The sequence below is a fragment of the Leptopilina heterotoma genome, unplaced genomic scaffold (assembly GCF_015476425.1).
Source record: "Leptopilina heterotoma isolate Lh14 unplaced genomic scaffold, ASM1547642v1 Lhet_130, whole genome shotgun sequence".
Lineage (NCBI taxonomy): Eukaryota > Metazoa > Arthropoda > Insecta > Hymenoptera > Figitidae > Leptopilina > Leptopilina heterotoma.
In genome coordinates this window covers 1,986,357-2,011,018 of record NW_025110849.1, presented here as the reverse complement: position 1 = coordinate 2,011,018, position 24,662 = coordinate 1,986,357, and the positions used below count along the sequence as shown (strand labels likewise).

General features: G+C 22.7%; 1 protein-coding gene across 2 annotated transcripts; it reads left to right on the top strand.

The window, feature by feature from the left end:
• Positions 1-8,394: 8,394 nt before the first annotated feature.
• Positions 8,395-15,250, top strand: LOC122512997 (chymotrypsin-2-like). 2 transcript variants are annotated; one of them, XM_043629220.1, is made up of 5 exons: positions 8,395-8,542; positions 11,355-11,508; positions 11,590-11,839; positions 14,156-14,293; positions 14,962-15,250. In XM_043629220.1, the coding sequence occupies exons 1-5, from the start codon at positions 8,485-8,487 to the stop codon at positions 15,130-15,132; spliced, it is 771 nt and encodes a 256-aa protein (XP_043485155.1). In that variant the 5' UTR covers positions 8,395-8,484; the 3' UTR covers positions 15,133-15,250. The 2 variants fall into 2 exon arrangements, with proteins under 2 accessions (XP_043485155.1, XP_043485154.1); XM_043629219.1 differs by having other exon boundaries at positions 11,569-11,839.
• The last annotated feature ends 9,412 nt before the right edge of the window (positions 15,251-24,662 follow it).

Here is a 24,662-nt window from a genome sequence, read left to right as displayed (position 1 = left end):
GCCACGCGTTTCTCTCACTTCAGGACCTGCAATTTATTTCTACGTAGAAAATTATCAGGGTTGCCACGCAACCTGGAAATATTTATGGCATGTGATATTTTACTTAAATTCAAAATTAATTCAATTTTAAAAGAGTTGCGTTTACAATTTTAATAAGTACATAGATGAACTTCTTCAAAAGGTTTTAATTTGAAATTTTGTAAAATTTCAATTTTCAATGAATCTTATAATTAGAAATCTTAAGGGGATGTCAAAGTCGATGCGATTTTCCCATTGAAGCTCAATGCAAAAATCCAATCGACTTTGACATCCCCTTAAAGAACACTTTTTAATATAGATTTAATTCATTATTAAAAATAATGGTATAAATATAGGTATAAATATACCTATAAGAATTTTACTTAAAAACACTAAAAGAAATTGAATTTTGGAGCAGTTACAAATGATTGCAGAAACTCAATTATTTTCAAAGTAGTAACATTCTTCGCAGAAATTCAATTACTTTCAAAAATTTTCCTCAATTCAATGATTTTCAATATTTCACAGGAATTCAATTATTTATAATTTTTTTTTAATTTCTTGGTAATTAACTACATTACTTTCATAAATAATAAATAACAAAAATCTTGATAATTAACAAAATTCTTCAGAAAAATTCCATTATTTTCAAAAATAAGAAAATTTTTAGCAGGAATTCAATTATATTTAAATATTTTTTATAAAATTTTTCGCAGAAATTCAATTATTTTCAAAAATAACAAAATTTTTAGCCAGAATTCAATAATTTTTATAAATAACAAAATTTTTCGTAAGAATTCAATTATTTTCATAAAGAACAAAATTCTTAGTAGGATTAAATTATTAAAAAATTTTTTTACAAATTTGAATTATTTTATTTAATTATTTTTTTTACAAAATTCTTCGAAGAAATTCAATTATTTTTAAAAATTGTAATACAATTCTTGTCAAGAATTCAACTATTATTATAAATATCAAAATTCTTCGCCGAAATTCAATTATTTTCGAACACTACATAAAATTCTTCGCAGAAATTCAATTATTTTTAAAAATAAATAAAAATTCTTTTTAAAAAATAACAACATTATTAGCAGGAATTCAATTATTTTTTTAAATTCTCATAAAATTCTTCACAGAAATTAAATTATGTTAAATATTTTAATCTTAATTAAATCTCTTCAAAGAATTCAATTATTTTCAAAAATTTTAATATAACATTCCTCGCAGAAAATTAATTAATTTCAATAATTTGTCAAAATTCAATTATTTTTAATATTTACTATTTTAATAAAATTTCACAAAAGAATTCAATTATTTAAAAAAAAATATGAATAAAATTTGTCTCAAGAATTAAAATATTTTCAACCTGGAAATAGCATGGAAATTGAAAAAGAGTATGGAAAACCTGGAAATAGCATGGAATTTGAACGAATTTCTGGAATTTTTTTGGGTTAATGAAAGATATTAAGAAAAATTTCATTCAACATGTTATTTTTCTTTAAAAATGTTAACATGCAATTTTCCTTTTCCATGTTATCTTCTCTTTAAATTAATTTAATTTTTTTTAATTATTGACTAAATTAAATTAATTTAATTTTTCTTTTTAATTATTGACTAAAACTGTAAAAAATAGGATTTTATATCTTTATTAGTATTACGATTGTCAAAATTTTTTGTTACCAGTTCGACGCCCCCCGACTATAAAATGTTTATTCAAATCTCCGTGTAATAAAATGTTAACTCAGAAATTCGTGCTGTATAATTGTTTTTAAAAATTTCATGCAATATAATGTTAACTCAAGTTGCATTCAATAAAATGTCAATTCAACCACCAGTGCAATATAATGTTATTGAAAATACTAAAAGTTTTATTTCTAGCCTTTAAATTATATGAGGTTAAAGAAAAACATAATTAGTGAATTTTTCTTGCGAAAGTGAAAAAGTTATGTTATAAATATTTTTTACTTATACTAAATTAATTAGGAAAATGAAAGAATAAAATTTATTTAATTCTAACTTTGAAAACTATTTTTATTAAAATTATAAATATTTAAAAATATTAAAATTACTTTAACAGTCCCTTTTTTGAATTTAGTTTTCCATTTTGTAGCAGTTTTTAACGCTGTACATATATAATAACTCTTTTTTTCAACCAATTGGTCTGCTGAAGAAAAACCAAACTGTTTGTCTAAAGAGTGGAAAACTATGCAGATATTTCACCATAAAAAAATAATCTTTTATTCACCATTCTGCATTACTGACTTTTTTTATAAAAACTTAACCCATAAATAAGGAACTATACGAATATTATTGTGCTGTCAACAGTTGCAACTTCAATCTATTTAAGTAATTTAATAAATAAATTAATAATCTAATTTAACCTCATACAATTTAAAGGCTGGAAATAAAAATTTTAGTATTTTAAATAACATTGTATTGCACTGGTGGTTGAATTGACATTTTATTGAATGCAACTTGAGTTAACATTATATTGCATGAAATTTTTAAAAACAATTATACAGCACGAATTTCTGAGTTAACATTTTATTGCACGGAGATTTGAATAAACATTTTATAGTCGGGGGGCGTCGAGTTGCTTTTTGTTCAAGATTTTGAACAAAGTTTGAAGATGAAAATTATTTAATTTAGACATGACTTCAATGTGCTAATTATGGCTGATTCTTCTGAAAGTGACATTTTTGATATCTCGATTAATTTTATAAAATCTACTCTCTGATAATATTATTAACCATTTTCATAGAAAAAATTTAGCACTTACTTATCATTAAAAAAATTAAACAATTTTATTTAACTGAATTTATACAATGCCTAAAATAATTTCATCTTTAAAGTCTTTTTAAAATGTCTCCAATAGGAGTTCTATAAGAAAACTAAATTTTTATGCTTTTTTTCAAACTCTTAGAAATTTTTTAAAAATAATGCCAGAAAATACATCTATCATTAAAATACATTCTATCATTATGTGCATTTTAAAAATTTTTTGACCTCCGTTTTATATGTGATAAAAATGTTTAAATTTTGTCTTCCGTTTATGTTAAAATTACTTCACGATGATTAATAATGTTTTTATACATTAAAAATATTCTAAAAAAATGTGAATGCACATTAAAATAAAGTTAATGGTCTGATTGCTTTTATTTTTGATTATTGCTTTTATAAATATTCAAATTTTACATATTGGCCCGAGTAAAATTCAAAGAAGAAAGACTTTAATATTTTCAAATTAATTTTGCGCAACTTAAATTCTTACTGTTGAGTATGAAATAAAGTAGTTTCAATAGAAAAAACCATATAATTTTAAAAAAATTTATTGAAAAATCGAATATCAAAAGTATCACTTTCAGAAAAATAAACATAAAAATGCAGTTTTGTAAAATACTTGTTTTTTCATGACAAATAATTCCTAAATTTTAACCTGGAATTTTTAATATTTTTAACCTGGAAAACCTGGAAAAAGCCTGGAATTTTGAAATCTAGATTTTGTGGCAACCATGTTTGATAAATTAAAACATTTTTGAAAAAAACCATAAAAACCAAAAAAAAACACCAAAAAATTGCAAAATTGCCTTTTTTTACAAAAAACGTTGTAGTTTCTTAAAAATTTGACTAATTTAAAAACTATTTTAGGTTTTTAAAGTTAAATAGATACACTTTTAGGGGAAAAAATTAGTTTTTGTATTACTTTCAAAAAACATAATTATTTGAACATCTGAAGTGAAAGAAATTAAAGACAATTGACGAATAGTGAAAATCATAAAAATGAATAGAGAAAGGTAGATTATGCATTTTGAGTCCCTCTAATTATGCGCTAAAATTGTGCACAATTATGCGGAATTATGCGCTTAAATTGTGTAAAATTATGTGGAATTATGCGTCTAAAAAAATGAATTCTGCGTTAATTATGCGCTAAAATGAGCATGATTATGCAGAATTATGCAATTAAAAAGAATTCTGCTTCAATTATGCGCTAAAAAATGTTCATTTTACAAAATTATGTTGCATTTAAAAATTTTTTTTTTTGATTTTAAACGGTTACTGGTTATTTTTCGAAACCAACTTCCCGAAAGGCCCTATCCCGAATGTCTAAAATTACAAATACCTTTTTCCCGAATCTAATTTCCCGAAGATTTATGTACCCAAAAATTTTTTTTGTTTTTTAATATGAAATGGATATATGTGCGACTCCAAGTAAGAATTTAGTTTTTTCGGAGTAAGTAAACCAATTGCAATAAAATTCAGGAATTTTAATCTACACATAAAAAGAAATGTTTCCACCACACTTAATTCAGCAAAAAAACGAAACAATTGTTTATATTATGTTTATACAAATTTTTATAAACAAAACAGGTATTAAATAATAATTAAATAACTTTTGAACGACCAAACGGAATTGAATGAGGCAAACACTAAACAAATCTTTGCTGTGGTTTCTTTAAGATTCCGAAAAAAATTTTAACAACGGAAACATCTTCATACAAAATTTTGTATAAAAGTATTCGAGATTTTAGACATTTGATAAATATTAGACATTCGGGAAAATGACCGGAAACGATTTTACTCATCATATATAGCACTTACTGCTTTTTAAAATTTAAGATTTATTTAATTTTTCAATAACATTTAACAAGTTAGTTAACAGTTTAAAAACTTATTTATTATTTAATTTAAAAAAATATTTTAAAAATAAAGAAACTGAAAAAAATGTTCATGGTTTTTAGTTAAGAAAAGCACTATTTTGAAAATTTTGAGCCTATTATGCGATCATTATGCAAAAAGAGTACAATTATGCAATGAGTAAAAAATTATGCAATATTATGCGCTCTAGAAACATGTTGTAAAAGGTTTAAAACATGAATTAACATAGTATTATAATGTTTCTACTTGATTTTAAAAAATTATGCAATTATGCAATCGCATAATCTACCTTTCTCTAAAAATGAACTATAAAATGGACTAAAATAATAAATATTTACTAAAAATGGTGTTATAAATTTAAAATTTTACAAACTTAATATATCTGAATATATTAACATTATTCCCGTTATTTTTATATAAATAAATAAACATTAAAATTAATAACTTATGAAATGATTCTGTAAATTAATATTTAATCAAAGTTTTAATTAACAATTCTTAATACCTCTAATATATGTTAAAATATTATTAACAATATAGAATTTATAATTTAAATTTGACTGTCATATACTACATTTTTCTGTATTAGAATTTAATTTCTGACTGTAGAGAGGGCACAGAAATTTTTAATAAATCGTAGCTCAAATTTCATAAATTACAAATACAGAATGTCTATTTTTCATAAAAATAGAATTTTTGTATAAAAATGTTTCTTTTTTATAAAATACAACTTTTTCATGCATAAGCTATCAATCAAGATTCGCGGTAGAGAATCGCCGCCAAGTAAAAAGCAAAAACAGCGAATATATATTCTCGAAATATCGGCTGTTTTTCGATAAAATTGAATAACTCGAGTAAATCTTAACCGATTTGGCTCATTCTTTTTCCGTTGGATAAAGAATCAAAAAGGAAAGAATTCTGTTAAGTTTATTTAATATTTTATATAGTTTTATAGAATTTAGGCTAGGAAAACCGAAAAAATAGTGATTTTTTGAGATTTAGACAAACGTGGAGCGTATAAACTCCTAAATGGATTTCTAAAATATTCTAGAATATTATTAATTAGGTTAAAATCTCGATATACATTTCAGGAAATTTTAATTCACTTCGTATTTTTTTAAAAATTTTGATTTTTCTCAAAAAAATTGAATTTTTTGACATTTAGACAAACGCAGAGACTAAACTTCTAAACGGTTATGTGAAATATTCTAGAATATTATTGAGTTAAAATCTCGATATATATTCCAGGAATTTTCAATGCACTCCATATTTTTTAAAAAATTTTGATTTTTCTCAAAAAAATTGAATTTTTTGACATTTAGACGAACGCAGAGATTAAAATTCTAAATGGATATGTAAAATATTCTAGAATGTTATTGAATGGGTTAAAATCTCTATATATTGCATAAAATTTCAATACATTAAGTATTTTTTGAAAGATTTTAGTTTTTCTTAAAAAATTTGATTTTTTGAAACGTAGAGACTAAACTATACTTAACAGATTTGTAAAATATTTTGAAATATTATTATGGATTGAAAGCTAGAAATTTATTTTAAAAACTTTAATAAATTATTTTTTAATTTTTAATTTATGTTTAAAAAAAATTTTTTAGTTTAATCAAAACATCAATTTTCTCTTCTATTCTGTTTTCATTTTTTTATTATGTAAAAATTTATGTAAAGAATCATATCTTAAATAAATTATTATTTAAAACTTAATTACATTTTATTTCAAATTATTAGATCAAAGACCACAATATTTTTACAATTAATTATTTCATTTATTAAAAAGTCGAGATGACGCAAAAAGTTTTAAAATCCCAACAAAAACATCTTTGATGCAAAAAGTTCCGCCAAGTAAAAGATTTTGTGACTGTCCAAACAATTAGTGAAATAAAAGTTTACCAAGTAAAATTTATAATTAAAATTTTAATAATGATTGATTTTAAATATTTTCTCTCCTATACACAACTCGAAGTACATATTGCAGTTGAAAAAAACAACCCGGGCTTAGCTGTTGTTATTCCTACATTGCGGCTTATTACATTTCCGAATTAAGTCAATGTTCTTCATAGCATTTTGAATTGTAACAAATAAAATTTAATTTCATAATTAACATTTACAAATGAATGAAATAGAAATTTTTTATTATGACAAGTAATTAGATTTCGTTTTTTGTGAATGTTAATTAAGAAGTTAAATTTTATTTGTTACAATTGAAAATGCAATGAAGAATATTGACTTAATTCGGAAATGTAATAAGCCGCAATGTAGAATAACAACAGCTAAGCCCGGGTTGTTTTTTTCAACTGCAATATGTACTTCGAGTTGTGTAGGAGAGAAAATATTTAAAATCAATCATTATTAAAATTTTAATTATAAATTTTACTTGGTAAACTTTTATTTCACTAATTGTTTGGACAGTCACAAAATCTTTTACTTGGCGGAACTTTTTGCATCAAAGATGTTTTTGTTGGGATTTATACTTTATCAGATGATTTTAACTGATTAAAAACGATTTTTTTAAAAAAATTGAATTTACTTATCTTGACAATTTTTCTAACGTTAGGAAGTAACTGGGGTGTCCAGACACCCCAGACGTATTTTAACAGGAGATAGAGCTCTTCCTAGAGCAAAACTTTTGGCGGCACATACAGGTGTCAAAAGATAGAGGTTCAAACTAAATTATCAACGGGTTTTGAGCGTAAAAAAATTATTGGTTAAGCCATGGGAATACTTTGAATTTTGCTTGGGGTGTCCAGACACCCCAGTTACTCCTTCTATAGGGTTAAAAATTTTATTAAAATTCGTCAAAAGAATTTTAATTTAAAAATTTGTTGATAAAATTCTTTCATAAGAATTCAGTTCTGAGAAACAGTTCATGATTCAAGAAATTATTTATTTTTGTATTTAAATAATTGAATTCTCGTAGAATTTTCTAATAAAAATTGATTTAAAAATGAATAATTTCAGTTAAAACTTTAGATAATTATTAAATATAAAGTATTATAGCGTGAATTTTTAGATATAAAGATATAATTGAATTTTGAAAAGGTTTCAGATTAAAATCTTTGAAAGTTTGAATTTTTCATACTTTTAACTAAAAATTGTGTAGATTTAATTTTTTTGAAAAAGTTTAATGGAATTTTTTTTTGGAAATTATTTTAAGTTTTTATTTTCTAATATATATTTCATTGAAGAATCGAAATTTCGTAAAATCGAATTGTAAGAAGGTAGATTTGAAAATTTAGATATAATAGATTTGAATTTCAAAAAAGGTTGAGATATTTGAATTTGAACAAATATTTTACTATTCAATTTTTCATCTCTGGATTTCTGCAGTTTTAAAAGATGAAGTTTTCAGTTGGATCAATAAAGATAACAGGGTACAAACTTTTAAACTTGACAATTATAATTGATTGATTGTAATTTTACTTCCAGAAACACTGTTTCATTTTTCCAACATTTAACATGGAAAATTCCTTTTTAGAAGATAGTCAAATTTATATTATCACAAATTGCCCTGATTCAGAAAAGAAATATTTTTTACAACTATTTTTTACTTCCTTGAATTTTCCTTTAACGACCTTTCAATCTCCTTCCTTGATTCCGGAAAACATTTTCCTTATCAACGCGGATGTGGAAAACGTGAAGTGAATTTTAATCCTTAAAAATATCTACTCCAAATGTAAATGAAGCCTAATTGAAAGCAGTATCTGGGTGTATATATATTGTCGATAAATTAGAGTTTTTTCAGTTTTCTGTGATTTTTAATTTCCAAGAAATAGATACATAAGCAAAAAGAAATCAATGGAGCTAATTTTTTCCATTCTCGTTACTTTTCTTTCATCGCAATTATTTGTTACAGGTAACTTTTAATATTTTTAAAGTCATTTCAGGGCTCGAACTAGGTCCGTCAATCCTGTAAAGGTCCGTAAATTTGCTTCAAGTCTGTAAAAGTCAGAATTTAAAAAAAAATCCGTAAAGTCCGTAATTTGATACAAAAAAGACGAAAAGTTCGTAAAATGTACGATATAATTTGGAGAATTTTACAAAAATTTACAAATGATTGCAAAAATTCAATTATTTTCAAAAGTAATAAAATTCTTTGCAGAAATTCAATTATATTCGAAAATTTTTTTAAATTCTCATTACAATTTTAATTGTCTTTATAAATAATAAAATTCTTCACCGAAATTTAATTAATATTTTCAAAAATTTAAATAAAATTCTTGAAAAAATTCAATTATTCAAAGGAATAATAAAATTCTTCGAAGGTATTCAATTATTTTTATAAATAGTAAAATTCTATCCAAGAATTCAATTATTTTTAATACAATTTTAATCAAATTTCATGAAAGAATTCAATTATTTTCAATACAATAACAAATTCGATTGTATTTAATAAATTAAAGAAATTTTTCGAAATAATTCAATTATTTTCTAAAATTTTTTGAAAAATTCAAAGAAATTCTTCAAGAGAATTTAATTAGGATTATCAAAAATTTTAATAAAATTCTTCCCAAAAGTTCAATTATTTTCATAAATAGGTAATAAAATTCTTTGAAGACATTTCAATTATTATCAAATTTTTTGATAAAATTCTTTCCAAGAATTAAATGCTTTACAAATTGTTTATAATTTTTTTTTTTGCAATAACTTAATTATTTTCATAATTTAAAATTTTTACAGTCGGTATTCAATTATTTTCGTTTATAATAAAATTCTTTTTAGGAATTCAATTACGTTCATAAATAATAATAAATTTTCAAAAGAATTTTATTATTTTCAAACACAATTTTCATAAAATTTTTTAAAAAATCAATTATTTAAATTGATTTTTAAACTACACCTACAATTCAATTATTTAAAAAAATAAATAATAAATTTCTTCGTAAAAATTCAATTATTTTTGAAAATTTTAATATAATTCGTTGCAAGAATTCAATTATTTTTTAAAAAATTTTAATAAATCCTGCTTCGAAACAATTTAATTATTTAAAAAAATTTCGATAAAATTTAGGACAAAATTTCAATTATTTTCAAAAACTTTCCCCAATTCAATGATTGTCAATATCTACTATTTTAATAAAATTTCCCAAAAGAATTCAATTATTTTAATAATAAATCTTGATAAAATTGTACTCAAAACATTTAATTATTTTTATAAAATATAAGAAAAATTTCACATATTATTTTCATAAATAATATAAAATTTTTACCGCGATTTAATTATTTTCGTAAACAATAAACTTTTTTTTAGGAATTCAATTATTTTCATAAATAATAATAACATTTTTATTATTTTCAAACATAATTTTCATAAAATTTTTCGCTATAATTCAATTATTTAAAAAAATAATCAAGTTCTTCGTAAAAATTCAATTATTTTTAAAAAGTTTGATACACGGAGAGAGAATATATATTAAATTTTGTAAAAGTATTTTACAAATTATGGAAAAAGTGCGACAAAGCGAAATTTTGATATAGAAAATACTAAACTTTAAAAAAAGATTTGTGAAATTTAGTAAAGTTATATTAGAATTTAATTAATATTTTTGATATTTGATATAATTATACTACATTTCACATAAGTTTTTTTTAAGGTTTAGTATTTTTTATCAAAATTTCGCTTTGTCGCACTTTTTCCCCAATTTGTTAAATACTTTTACAAAATTTAATATATTATATTCTCTCTCCGTGTAAAATTCTCGTAAAAATTTCACATTATTTTCAAAAATTTTCCCCAATTTAATGATTTTCAGTAACTATTATTTTAGTCAAATTTTCCAAAAGAATAGAATTCAATTATTTAAAAAAAAATTCAATAAAATTCTACGCAAACATATAATGTTTTCATGAATAACAAAAATTGCACGGGAATTAAATGATTTACAAATTTCTTATAAATTTCTTCGCAATAATTTCATTATTTTCATAAATGATAAAATTTTTTACAAAAGATTCAATTATTTTCATAAATAATAAAATTCTTTTTAAGAATTCAATGATTTTCATAAATAATAAAATTCTTTTTAAGAATTCAATGATTTTCATAAATAATAAAACTCATTGTAGAATTTCAATAATTATTTTTAATACCTACAATTTTAATCGAATTCCTCGAAAAATGTAATTATTCCTAAAAATTTTATTACAATTCGTCAAAAGAATTCTATTACTTAAAAATTTATTGATAAAAATCGTTATAGGAATTGAATTTTAAGAAACATTTAATTATTCAATAAGTTATTAATTTTGTGTATTTAAATAATTAAATTTTTGTAGAATTTTCTAATAAAAATTGATTTAAAAATGAATTTCAGTTAAATTTTATAGATAATAATTGAATATTAAATAAGCACTATAACATAAATTTTTAGAAATAATTGAATTCTGAAAATGTTTCAAATTAAAATCTTTAAAAATTTAAATTTTTTATACTTTTAATTAAAAATTCTGTGAAATTAATTTTTTTCAAAAGGTTTAACTGATTTTCTTTTTTGAAATTTTTTGATTATATTATATATCTATTTTTGTCAGTAATTGGTTCATAAATGGTTCGTAATTTTTCATTTTTGGTCCGTAAATCCCATATTTTTAAATACTTTCACTGGTTCAAGCCCTGTAATTTAATATTTAATTTTGTCTACACAAAAAAAACAATTAATAATTTTTAGCGGAAGATATGGATCCAAAAATTGTGGGTGGTTCTTTGGCGAAAGAAGGACAATTCCCCTATCAGGTTTCACTTCGAAAAAATAATAAACATTTTTGTGGAGGATCGATTATTAATGAAAATTGGATATTAACAGCTGCTCATTGTTTAACTGGGTGAGATTTTATATTTTTTATTTAAATTTGCCTCAGAGATAGTTCAACTTTTCAAAATAGTGGTTTATTTGATATTCCCAGATTCAACGACAGTAATATTGATGTTGTTGCTGGAACAAACACTTTAGATGAAGGAGGAGTATTTTATAAGTCGAAGAAAATCATACCTCATCCTAATTATAGTTCTATACTGATTAGAAACGATCTTGGACTTATTCAGTTAGAGAAAGCAATTGAATTCACTGATAAAATCAAATCCATCACTCTTCCTACTGATGATTTCTCAAAATTTGGAAACTCTGCTGTTTTATCTGGATGGGGAACAACCTCTGTATTATTTAATTTCACTATGCACAATCATTATTTATCATTTTTATGCATTCTATTTCAAATCGTACCACCTGCAAATGTCTATCGCGAGTACTGCACTTTTCATATTTTTTTTTAAATATAAAATGTAAATAATAATTTTAATAGAGAATTTCTCAAGCTTTAAGATGGTAGAAACCTTTTTCTATTTAAAAAAATTATTTCTTGGTTTAATATGCATTTAAAAACTTTGAGTGTTAATTCAAGGGTTGCCACAGGTCAGGAAAATCAGGGAATTCAGGGAACAGTCAGGGAATTTTATTAAAAGTACTGGAAAAAATTTAATTTTTAGAATTCATAAGAAAAATCAGAATTTTTGGTGTCTTTTTTGTTTGCCTCATAAATTATGAAACTACCACTAATTCTAATACAAAACCTTCAAAAATTTTTTCTATTTCTGACAAAAATGGATTTTTTTAATATTATTTAATTATTTCAAAATTTTTAACGCAATTATCTTGATAATTAACAAAATTCTTCACAGAAATTCAATTATTTTTAGGAATTTTAATGAAATTCTTTACAAAATTCAATTAATTTTATAAATAACAATATTCATCCCAAGAATTCAATTATTTTCAAAAGTAATAAAATTCTTCGGAGAAATTCAATTATTTTTAAAAATTTTAACGAATATCCCGTCAATAATTCAATTATCTGTACAAATAGCAAAGTTTTTCTGCAAAAATTCAATTATTTTCAAAAATTCAAATAAAAATCTAAATCTTTGCAAAAGTTCAATTATACTTTCAAAAGTTATTCGCAATTCAAGAATTTTCAATATTTACTATTTTCATAAAATTTACCAATAGATTTAATTATTGAAAAAACTTTTTGATACCATTCTACGAAAACATTCAATTATTTTCCTCGCAGAATTTCAAATATTTTTAATAGAATTTTAAATAAATTCCTTGAAAAATGCAATTTTTCTTAAAAATTTTATTCAAACTTAAGGAATGAATACAATTTTAAGAAACATTCAATTATTTCATAAAATAATAAAATTCGTTACAATAATTCATATAGTTTCATAAATAACATTTAATTCGTCACAGAAAATCAATTATTTTCAAAAAATTTTAATTAATTCTGCAAAAGAATTCAATTCCGAAGGAATTGTAATAAAATTCTTTTCCAAAATTCAATAATTATTTTGATAAATATCAAAATTTATCACAAGAATTCAATTCTTTTGAAAAGTAATAGAATACTTTATACTAAAATTTTTCTCATAAATTCAATTGTTTTCAAAAATTATTATTTAAATCCTTCTCAGAAATTCAATAATTTTTTAAAAATTTAATAAAATTCTTCAAACAGTTTTCAATTATTTTCAAAAATTGTTATAAAATTCTTTAATATAATAAATTTCATTAAAATTCTAATTGAATTCCTTAAAAGATATTAAATATTTTCAAAAGTTGTTAATACAAATTCTTCGTAAAAATTAAATTTCAAGAAACATTCAATTATTGAATAAATTATTTATTTTTGTATTTAAATAATTGAATTCTCGAAAAAGTTTCTACTAAAAATTGATTAAAAAATGAATTTCACTTAAAATTTAAATTTATAATTGAAAATTGTAGAAAATAATAATTGAATTGAAATGATGAAAATAATTTTGAAAAAATTACAGTAAGAATGTTCATTTATAATAATAAAATAATGATTTTGTCACTCGGTCATCTTGAATTATTATAAAACATAAAGAAATGGATCTGAAATTTTTGGACATGTTAATTCTGATGAAAAAAAAAATGCTTAAATATTTATTTTAAATAAAACTATTGATGTTTTCGAATAATTTTACGTTTGAAGAAATTTGTAAATAAATTTAATAGAACATTTTTTTTTAATATTTTATAATTTTTACAGTGAATCAGAATATTTTTTTTAGGGTCAGGGAAAAAGTCAAAGTTCTGTCTGGAAATCAGGAAAAAATAAAGTTAAATGTTTGTGGCAACCCTGTAATTTCTGAAAATGAGTTATCTTTAATTTTATTGAAAGTTGTCTCAAAAGAAAGATTAGATTCTCTAGTTCAAAGATTATTTTGGGCTTTTTAATTGATTCTTTGGATGGTAAATATAATACTAGAGAATCTAATTTTTCTTTTGAGACAACTTTCAATAAAATTGAAGATGATGTATTTTGAAAAATTAACTCTCAATGTTTTCAAATGCAAATTATACCAAAAAATAATTGAAAAAAATTTAATTTTTTATTCATCAAGAATATCGAAAATAATTTAACTTTAATAAAAAATGAATTTCAGTATCCCGGAAAACCGCCAAATGAACTGCAACACATTTTTCTAACTGTGATTCCTCAAAAGGAATGTTTAAGTGCGAATTTCCGAATAACGAACAATAATATTTGTACTTTAAACAAAAAAGGGGAAGGAGCTTGTCACGTAAGTATTTACAACTTTGACACTTCTATTTATTTATTTATGCATAATTTACAATTTAATTTTATATTAGTTAGATATTTATTCTATTTAATACAATATTTTAATTCGATTTACAGTTTTAGACAAAATTTTTTAAATTGAAATTTTATAGAACACCTAAAGACCTAAAAAAAAGTTGTAAAGTTCTTTAATACAGATTTAAGGGTTCATATCACTTTGTCATCTTCAAAAAAGCAAAATTTTTTTATTACGGATTTCGAAAGTAAAATATGTCAAAAATGTGGTGTAAAATTTTTAGAAAGATCCAAGCACTCAAAATATATTTTTTTCAGTGCTATTTGAGCGCTATGTATGTAAGCTCGGGCGATAAGCACAGTCCTACTGAACATAAATCAACTTGAATTTTGTGATTTTGTGACTTTCAGCGGGTCTAAAAGTATTGTTAAATTTTAAATAAAGAAATAATATTTTTTTAATGAAATAAGGTTTTTTATAAAATTAAAGAGTGTATTTATTGAACTAAACTGAAATAGATGCAGATCAATATAATCCATAGGAATCGTAAAAAAAAAATTCTAGAAAATACCTTCATTTTCAAAAGTGTATAAAGTGGTATGAACCCTGAATGAAATCTTAAAACTATTTAAATTAGTTAACTAATTTTCTAGGGAGACTCTGGTGGTCCTTTGGTTGCTGATGATGTTCAAATTGGTATTGTATCTTGGGGGAAACCTTGTGCCAAAGGTCAACCAGATGTTTTTACTCGTGTATACAGTTACATGAACTGGATAAATAAACATATTAAACCCGATGAATCTACCAACAGTGTCGATGACTAGTGAAATACATATCTATTTAAACCGCGAAAAGTGTATATATTTACTTCTTCTAAAAAACTTAATACTTCTAGTCTGCAATTTATTACAATAAAAATTACAATATAAATATTTGCTTTTATTTTAGTCTCATTATTTAAACAACAAGACACAAAATTCATCCAGGTAAATAATCTGATTGATTATTATCAGTGTTGATTAATGTATATGAGGCATTCTATTCCAATCCGTTCAGTTTCATTCGCTTTTAATGATTCACTTTTTAAGTGATTTTTATTGTACAAAAATGAAATTATTGGTAATATGTTATACACTAATTCGACAGAGAATTGAATAACAGGCATCACAGTACTGAGAAAAAAAGGTTAAAAAAGGTCATTTCTTTTCCTCAAAAAGGGGACAAAAATTGAGGTCTTGGATCCAATAACTCGCCCGACGCTCGAAGGCACGCGCTAATACCAGCCGGGTAGCAGTGAGTGGCCCAGAGGCGCTCACTGCTCACTGACTGGCAGTTGCGCGTTCCTCCGAGCGTCGGGCGAGTTATTGGATCCAAGGCCTCAATTTATTTGTTTATACAACTTGCATAAATAATTCAAAGTTTTTATCATATAGCTTCTATAAAATTTTTTAAAAATGATTCGATTTTAATCAGAGTTGTCACAAAAATTTAATTTAGTTTTTCCCTGATTTCCAGACAAAATTTTGACTTTTTTCTTGACCCTAAAAAATATTCTGATTCACTCAAAAAAATTATTAGATACTCAAAAAAATGTTCTATTACATTTATTTACGAATTTCTCTAATTGTAAAATTAATCGAAAACAACAATAACTTCTTTTTTTTAATATTTAATTATTATTATTTTTTCATAGGAATTAAAATTTTCAAAACATTCAAATTTAATAATCATTTTGAAATTTAACAATTTATAATAATTAAAGATGACTATAAAAAATATTTTTACTGTAACTTCTTCAAAATTATTTTCATCATTTCATTAAAATTATTATTTTCTAGAATTTTCAACTAAAATTCTTGTTTAAATCAATTATTTACAATAATTTGTTAAAAAATTATGAGAACTTTTAATATGTATTTGTTTACAATTCAATTTTACGAAATTTCATCGATTATTCGGAAATTCTTCAATTAAATATCTATATTAGAAAATAAAAACTTAAAATAACATAAAAACAATCCAATTAAACTTTTTCAAAAACATTAGTTTTAAAATTCAATTATTTCTAAAAATTCACGCTCTAATGCTTTTAATATTCAATTATTATGTAAAATTTTAACTGAAATTCACTTATACCTAAATCAATTTCTATTAGAAAATTCTACGAGAATTTCATTTTTTTAATAGAAATATAAATAATTTTTGTTGAATAATTGAATGTTTCTTAATATTGAATTCTCATAAAGAATTTATTAACAAATTATTAAATAATTAAATTCTTTCGATGAATTTTAATAAAATTTTTAAAAATAATTATTACATTTTTCGAGGTATTTGATTACAATTATACTAAAAATAATTGAAATTCTGCGATGTATTTTATTATTATTCATAAAAATAATTGAATTATTGCCAAGATATTTATAAAAAATTTGTAAATATAATAGAATTCCTGTAAAATTTGTATTATTTACGAAAATAATGAAACGTTTTGTGTAGAATTTTAATAAATTTTTTTTAATTAATGAATTCTTTTGAACAATTTAATTAAAATATTAGATATTGAATATAATTGAATTTAGGCAATATTTATATTATGTTGTGGTGTTAATAATCTAAATCAAAAAGAAAACGCCCTGAATTCTATAACATTGAGTCTAAATTTTATGATTACACTTTGAAAAAGATTTCAAAAAAAAGAAAAACTTGTTAATTTTTTATTAGAAAAAGGTGAAAAAGGGGACAAATCACTAAAAAAGGGGAAAAAGTGACAAATCGTCAAAAAAGAAGAAAAAGGTGATAAAATTGAAATAAGGGGACAAAAGGGGAAAAGCAGGGGACCAACTGTGATGCCTGGAATAAACTTTCCATTAAGTATACCTTTTTATTTTTAAAAATTTCTTTTAATTTAGTAGAGAAATTCCTGTTTGTAATCCTGTAAACCTCTTAAAATATAAAAACAGCCCAGATGAACCCGAATCGCAGTAGTTTTGGGAGCTGACGAGCTGAAAATTACGATCGAAAGAAATATTTATTTTTAATAAATGAAATAAAATTAATAAATAAGTAGGTATAGGGTCAGAATTTCTCAAACGGATCACTTTAAAAAAAATAATTTTGTTTTTTATCGAAAATAATTTTTTTTTACTCCTCGTAGAGTAAAAAATAGACCCTGAAAATTTTAGAACAAAAAAAAATTTTTTGTGAATGTTATTAACAATTTAGTTTTTTTGTAGTCTTAAATTAAAAAATTTTTTTCTCGTAAACTATTTGACCGATTTAAAAATTACGATATGGGTTTTCTTCGTCATGAAACAGAGTATTTAAAAATAATTTTGGATTTTAAAAAACTTCATTTTTAATAGTTTTTTATATTAATTGTTTATAAAATGTTAATAACAAATTGTGTTCTGCGCCTCAAAAAAAAAAAAAAAAAATTGCCTAGTATTGCCCACATTCCCCTGAAAACAAAACCGTTTTGAAAAAAAATGTACGTTAATTACGAAAAAAGTTATTAAAAAATAACTGTGGCGGTGCACAGCGATTCATGACTCGCAAACATGGCTCTCATGGCACCTGTGAGGCATTATTCCTGAACTGCCCCAAAAATAAAAAAAAGTTCTTGGATTTCCTTTATACTTTGGAAATATGTTACCCTAGTAGGTACAAGTTACTACACCAATTTACAGGTCCAACCCCCCACCCCAATCAAAAGGGTGGGGGGTTGAAATTTCAGCTTAAACTCGAACATGCATTCTTTAAACATTTGTAGTTTCTACTTAAATTATTCAATTAAAAAAAGTAAGTAGTGTTTTAGAAAGGTTTTTTTGTGTACTTTTAAAATATTTTATTTATATAATAAAAAAAAAAATTTTTTTGCAAAAATTTTTTTAAATAAATAGTTTTTTGCAATTTTGCACTCCAGCGCGATGAACAGTGGGATTTTTTTTCAACTTACTATTGAAAATTGTCTAGAAACTACAAATTTTATCGGATGTTCATGTTCTTGATTTAAAATTACTAAGAAATCCATCAAAGTCGATTTTTGAATTTTTAATTGTTTATTTTTTTCTTGTTACTCAAAAATTTGACAAATTACAATATTTTTAGAAAAAATCATGTTAATTTTTTTATTTTTCCATTACACATGATCGAAATCAATTTAAATTAGTCGAGTATGACCACCGGACAATTAATAAAGCATAATACAATTTATTTAAATTGTTGCAAACAATGTTAATTAACAAATAGATTACTTCGGACCTTCTTCATAAAAAAAATTGGTTTTTTTGCAGACAAGTTTAAATTTATGTCTAATTTAGTAAAAAACTAATTTACAGTTAAAAATTATCATTAATATTAACAATTATATAAACAATAATCAACTTCCTTTTGTATTTGTAAACATTTTCGTCATTTTTTAAACTTTAAATATTTATATCATATGTACATTCTTTCAAAAACTTAAAAAATTTATTTGCTTAAACAATTACATTTGTTATAAACAAATTTTTCATTTTTAAACAAATAAGTAGCTTTTTTCATCAAACAAAATTTTTTCCTTTTTTTATATTTACTATCATAAAAAAGAACTCCTTAATGAAATGGGAATACTATAAATTATTCATTTAATTCTAACGAACATTATAAGTTAACAAATATATATATTTTTAATGAAGTAAACCATTATTCAGTTAAAACAGTTTACATCTAAATGCATATAAATAAATATATTTTTTCTGTGAAAAAAGAACAAAGTTAAATATTTGTTAACTTATAATGTTCGTTAGAATTAAATGAATAATTTATAGTATTCCCATTTCATTAAGGAGTTCTTTTTTATGATAGTAAATATAAAAAAAGGAAAAAATTTTGTTTGATGAAAAAAGCTACTTATTTGTTTAAAAATGAAAAATTTGTTTATAACAAATGTAATTGTTTAAGCAAATAAATTTTTTAAGTTTTTGAAAGAATGTACATATGATATAAATATTTAAAGTTTAAAAAATGACGAAAATGTTTACAAATACAAAAGGAAGTTGATTATTGTTTATATAATTGTTAATATTAATGATAATTTTTAACTGTAAATTAGTTTTTTACTAAATTAGACATAAATTTAAACTTGTCTGCAAAAAAACCAATTTTTTTTATGAAGAAGGTCCGAAGTAATCTATTTGTTAATTAACATTGTTTGCAACAATTTAAATAAATTGTATTATGCTTTATTAATTGTCCGGTGGTCATACTCGACTAATTTAAATTGATTTCGATCATGTGTAATGGAAAAATAAAAAAATTAACATGATTTTTTCTAAAAATATTGTAATTTGTCAAATTTTTGAGTAACAAGAAAAAAATAAACAATTAAAAATTCAAAAATCGACTTTGATGGATTTCTTAGTAATTTTAAATCAAGAACATGAACATCCGATAAAATTTGTAGTTTCTAGACAATTTTCAATAGTAAGTTGAAAAAAAATCCCACTGTTCATCGCGCTGGAGTGCAAAATTGCAAAAAACTATTTATTTAAAAAAATTTTTGCAAAAAAATTTTTTTTTTTATTATATAAATAAAATATTTTAAAAGTACACAAAAAAACCTTTCTAAAACACTACTTACTTTTTTTAATTGAATAATTTAAGTAGAAACTACAAATGTTTAAAGAATGCATGTTCGAGTTTAAGCTGAAATTTCAACCCCCCACCCTTTTGATTGGGGTGGGGGGTTGGACCTGTAAATTGGTGTAGTAACTTGTACCTACTAGGGTAACATATTTCCAAAGTATAAAGGAAATCCAAGAACTTTTTTTTATTTTTGGGGCAGTTCAGGAATAATGCCTCACAGGTGCCATGAGAGCCATGTTTGCGAGTCATGAATCGCTGTGCACCGCCACAGTTATTTTTTAATAACTTTTTTCGTAATTAACGTACATTTTTTTTCAAAACGGTTTTGTTTTCAGGGGAATGTGGGCAATACTAGGCAATTTTTTTTTTTTTTTTTTGAGGCGCAGAACACAATTTGTTATTAACATTTTATAAACAATTAATATAAAAAACTATTAAAAATAAAGTTTTTTAAAATCCAAAATTATTTTTAAATACTCTGTTTCATGACGAAGAAAACCCATATCGTAATTTTTAAATCGGTCAAATAGTTTACGAGAAAAAAATTTTTTAATTTAAGACTACAAAAAAACTAAATTGTTAATAACATTCACAAAAAATTTTTTTTTGTTCTAAAATTTTCAGGGTCTATTTTTTACTCTACGAGGAGTAAAAAAAAATTATTTTCGATAAAAAACAAAATTATTTTTTTTAAAGTGATCCGTTTGAGAAATTCTGACCCTATATGAAATAAATTAATAAATTATTATAAAATAGTAAATAAATTTTTATTTATTTTAAAAAAACATGTGCATATATATGTATAATATAAGAGTAATAAGCAAATTGATTATATTGTTTATTATTTTTTATTTATTTTTCTTTTGTATATTGACTGTTACATGTAACACGTAGGTATTCATACATTACAATGATTCTTAACTCAATAACAAGAATAAATTCCATCAAAGAATTTAAACATAAATTTTTCAAGTTTTATTGACTAGATTCAAGTTTTGAAATATATATATATATATATATTTCTTTTTCATAGTGATGGTAAAAAAAACTTTTGTTTTTACTTTTTTATTACGGTATAAATTTATATTTTAAACTTTTCTAAAGGAAACATTACTATATATATATTTTTTTTGACTAGAAGTTAATAATATTTTTTTCATACTGTTTGCACTATACATTTCTTAGTCGCATTTTTAGAAATGGTTCAGTACAAAATATAAGTACATTTATATATTTATAAAAATACAGCAATACAACAATGTAAAAGTTTTTAAGAAAATTAAAACAAATCATTTTTTTCAATATTTTAAAAAAGAGAACCGGGAATTTCGAAAATAGCTCAACTCGGTTTATTCTTGAAATTTTACAGAAGACACAATAAAGGTTTGTTTTTATATAAGCTAGTATGTTACATGAAGTGTTAAAATAAATTATTGGATCAAATTGTGTTTCTAAATTTATTCATTTCAAAATAGGATATACTATTTTTTTCAGATATAAAAATTCTTCGGATTTTCTTTTGAGAAAACAATGCAAAAAATATAAAATACAAAAAAGTGGAATTTGAAAAAATTCCAAGTTGAGCTCTTTCCGAAATTCCTGGTTCAATTTATATTTTAGTTTGTAAAATTAAAAATTGTTTTTTTAAGAATAAATAATTATACTCAATGTAAAAAATTGAGATAAATTCCTAATAAATTGACTAATTGTGAGTTATCCGCATTGTACAACAATTATTTTGCTACATATTTTATCAAAATTGTAACAAGTATTTTATGCCGATTTTACAATAAAATTAAAATTATGGACATTTTACTATGATTAAATACGTTAAATCACAAAGTGGTAATAAATACGATTTAGATATACATATATAAACTTTTATATATTAGTTTGTTTATTTATTACTTGCTCATAAGAAGAAATGTACTAATTATAGAAATATTCGATTGTTCTACATATAACATTTATTATTTTGATAATTATAATTATTTATTCTTTATAAGGATCAGTCTCATATATTGACCAATGGTGAATATCTCAAGCGTTTGGCACACCAGTATATTTTAGAAAAAATATGTGCAATTCGGGAGGAAAATGATTTCCAACTCATATTTTTACTTTTTAATAACTTAAATAGATGACAAAATGGTTATTGTGCAACACTGTAGGATAAATAATTATTATCAAAATAATAAATGTTATAAAAAATAAAGTCACCTCTCAACCTATAAGGAAGCAAATACTCAGACGTGAAATGAACACAATAAGTGTTCAACTGCAGCAGTTTATTTAAAATTCATTGAAAACATGTTCTTAATATCAAATTTTATAATATTTCCAAAAGGAAAAAAATTGATTCAAAAAGTTTTAAAATTGTAATAAATTTTATAAATTTATTTAAAAAAATAATTTTTAATTAAATAATTCTTGTTGTTATTCCCGCAAGCAGCACGTAAAGAAACCTATGAATATAGCATTATTTATATATTTATTGATAATAATGCACAGTATTATTTAATAATCTTTTAATATTCTTGGGTAATATTCCTTTAATATTAAATATTAAATATTAAATATTCTCTGAATACAATCGGACAATATTATATCATGAGGCGGACCTTTTAATTTTATACTACATAGAACATCACTGTGATATTCCAAACAAATATTATCATAATTTTAATTATCATTCAGGTAATATTACGTGCTGCTTAAGAATTTGATAGTAAAATATCTATTAATATTGAAATAGTTGAGCTGGATCCTTGTCTAGCTCATGCATCTCGTTAATTAATAGATATTTTACTATAAAATTAGTAGTTTTCTACTGAAATTCAGTAATATCTGTAATAATTTAACTGCAAAACGAATTCGCACTCTTTCAGATTTAAGAATATTAATATTTATTATAAGTTTAAAAAGATAAAAATTGTTTTTTCACCGCCACTCTTTTGAATAATACTGTATACTTTAATAAACGATGGCTTACGTACTATTTATATTTAAAATGTTTTATCAAATGTTCATCGGATCGACCATTATTTTTCTATATTGCTAAATTTCAAGGAATGATTGGACTTATAATTCATTAATAAATTAATTTAAAAAAACAAGCATGCTTTAAAAAAAAATGTCATATACGTTTACATTTCTATTCTGTAATTTCATTAGTTAACAAATTTTTTTCATCTCAACGGTTGACTAATCGCAGTCGTTGTTAACTGTTTTTTTAAAAATATTTTTGCAATACCAATTCAATTATAATTTCAATAATTTACAAAATAAGTCAAACCTAATGTTTACTCATAATTATTGTTGCTCATAATATTATCAATATTAATTAACTAACATTATTAATTAAACAATATCAATATAACGCACAATAAAGAATGTTTGTGTTTGCATTTTAAATTATTTAAGACATTTCATTTTTTTCGGTATTTTTCATATTTTTAAATAATAAAACAGGAGTATTTTAATTTTATATATATACCTATATGTTCTGCACGTATTCTATAGACATATTATTATTAATTTAATCCAATAAAAATATTGCTATTTGGGATAATCAATAATAATAAGTGGCTGAAATTATTTCCTTTGCTTTCTTATTTTTAAAAATATCTCAATTTTTATAAGAGCTATAAGATGGATTCTTTTAAAATTATTGTAGATCTCATTTAGGAATACAAAATCAGCAGTCCTTAAATTGAATTCATCAAGTTTATAACTATGATTTTTGCGGGTTTCAAAATTTTTCAAAAAACGTTCTTTTGCAAATATTTTTAAAAAAATGTTCTGAGATCTATATATATATATATATATATATATGTATTTCTTTAATTTTGTAGCGCTTTTTGAGATGCATCTTTTGACTCCTTATTGAACATTTTTCGGCCACATTAGCTAAAGTTATAAATATTTTAAAAAATTGGAATTTTGAAAAAATTGATTAAATTGTAATAATGTATATGACAATAATGTTATTTATAATTTTAATAAAATGAAAGTCTTCATGAGGAAGCAAAGTTTTCATGAACTGAACACAAAAGTTCCAGTTGTAACTTTACAACGGATTTTCCATTGGCTCTAGAAATGTTAATTTTGTTATAAAACAGAGAATTATATTTCTTTAATAAAATCATTAGGGTAGGGCGAAGTTTAAAGCCAACCTAGTAAGCATTTTCGGCCATAGTATTTTTAGATTGGGCCTAGCTATTAAACTGCATGGCATCAACAACTATACATTGAGATACCTTTTGGCCATAGAGTGGTATAAGGAGATACAACGACATATTAATTGGAAAAAGGCGATCGGCTTTTAGCCCCATGATGCCATTTTTGATAAACTTTAAAAAAAAATATGTACACAACTTCTTACATATATAATCAATATGTTTTAAGTACTTGACCATATACTCTAAATAAACTTCTAATAGATTTTTTGTGAGCAATAACAAAAAACTTTATGAACACTTCTACAATAAATAAAATGCAAAGATGCCAAAATCAACTTGTACTCGTTTGACAGATTTAATCGGTACTGAGCGCCATTTGTCATACAAAAATTTTAACATCCAAAACACTGCAGAATCACGGTTTAAAGAGAATGTCAGCCTTACCACACCCTACCCTAATAATTTATATTCTTGTCATACAAAAAAAATGAATGTAAAGATTTTTCGCTTCCTTTCAATAAAATAATAATATCCCTCAATATTGC

Bases quoted from the DNA above. Each gene is read 5' to 3' on its own strand.
- LOC122512997 (XM_043629219.1), top strand. From the start codon at position 8,485: ATGGAGCTAATTTTTTCCATTCTCGTTACTTTTCTTTCATCGCAATTA. The intron at 8,543-11,354 runs GTAACTTTTAAT...AATAATTTTTAG, and splicing joins ATCGCAATTATTTGTTACAG to CGGAAGATATGGATCCAAAA. The intron at 11,840-14,155 runs GTATTATTTAAT...AATGAATTTCAG, and splicing joins CTGGATGGGGAACAACCTCT to TATCCCGGAAAACCGCCAAA.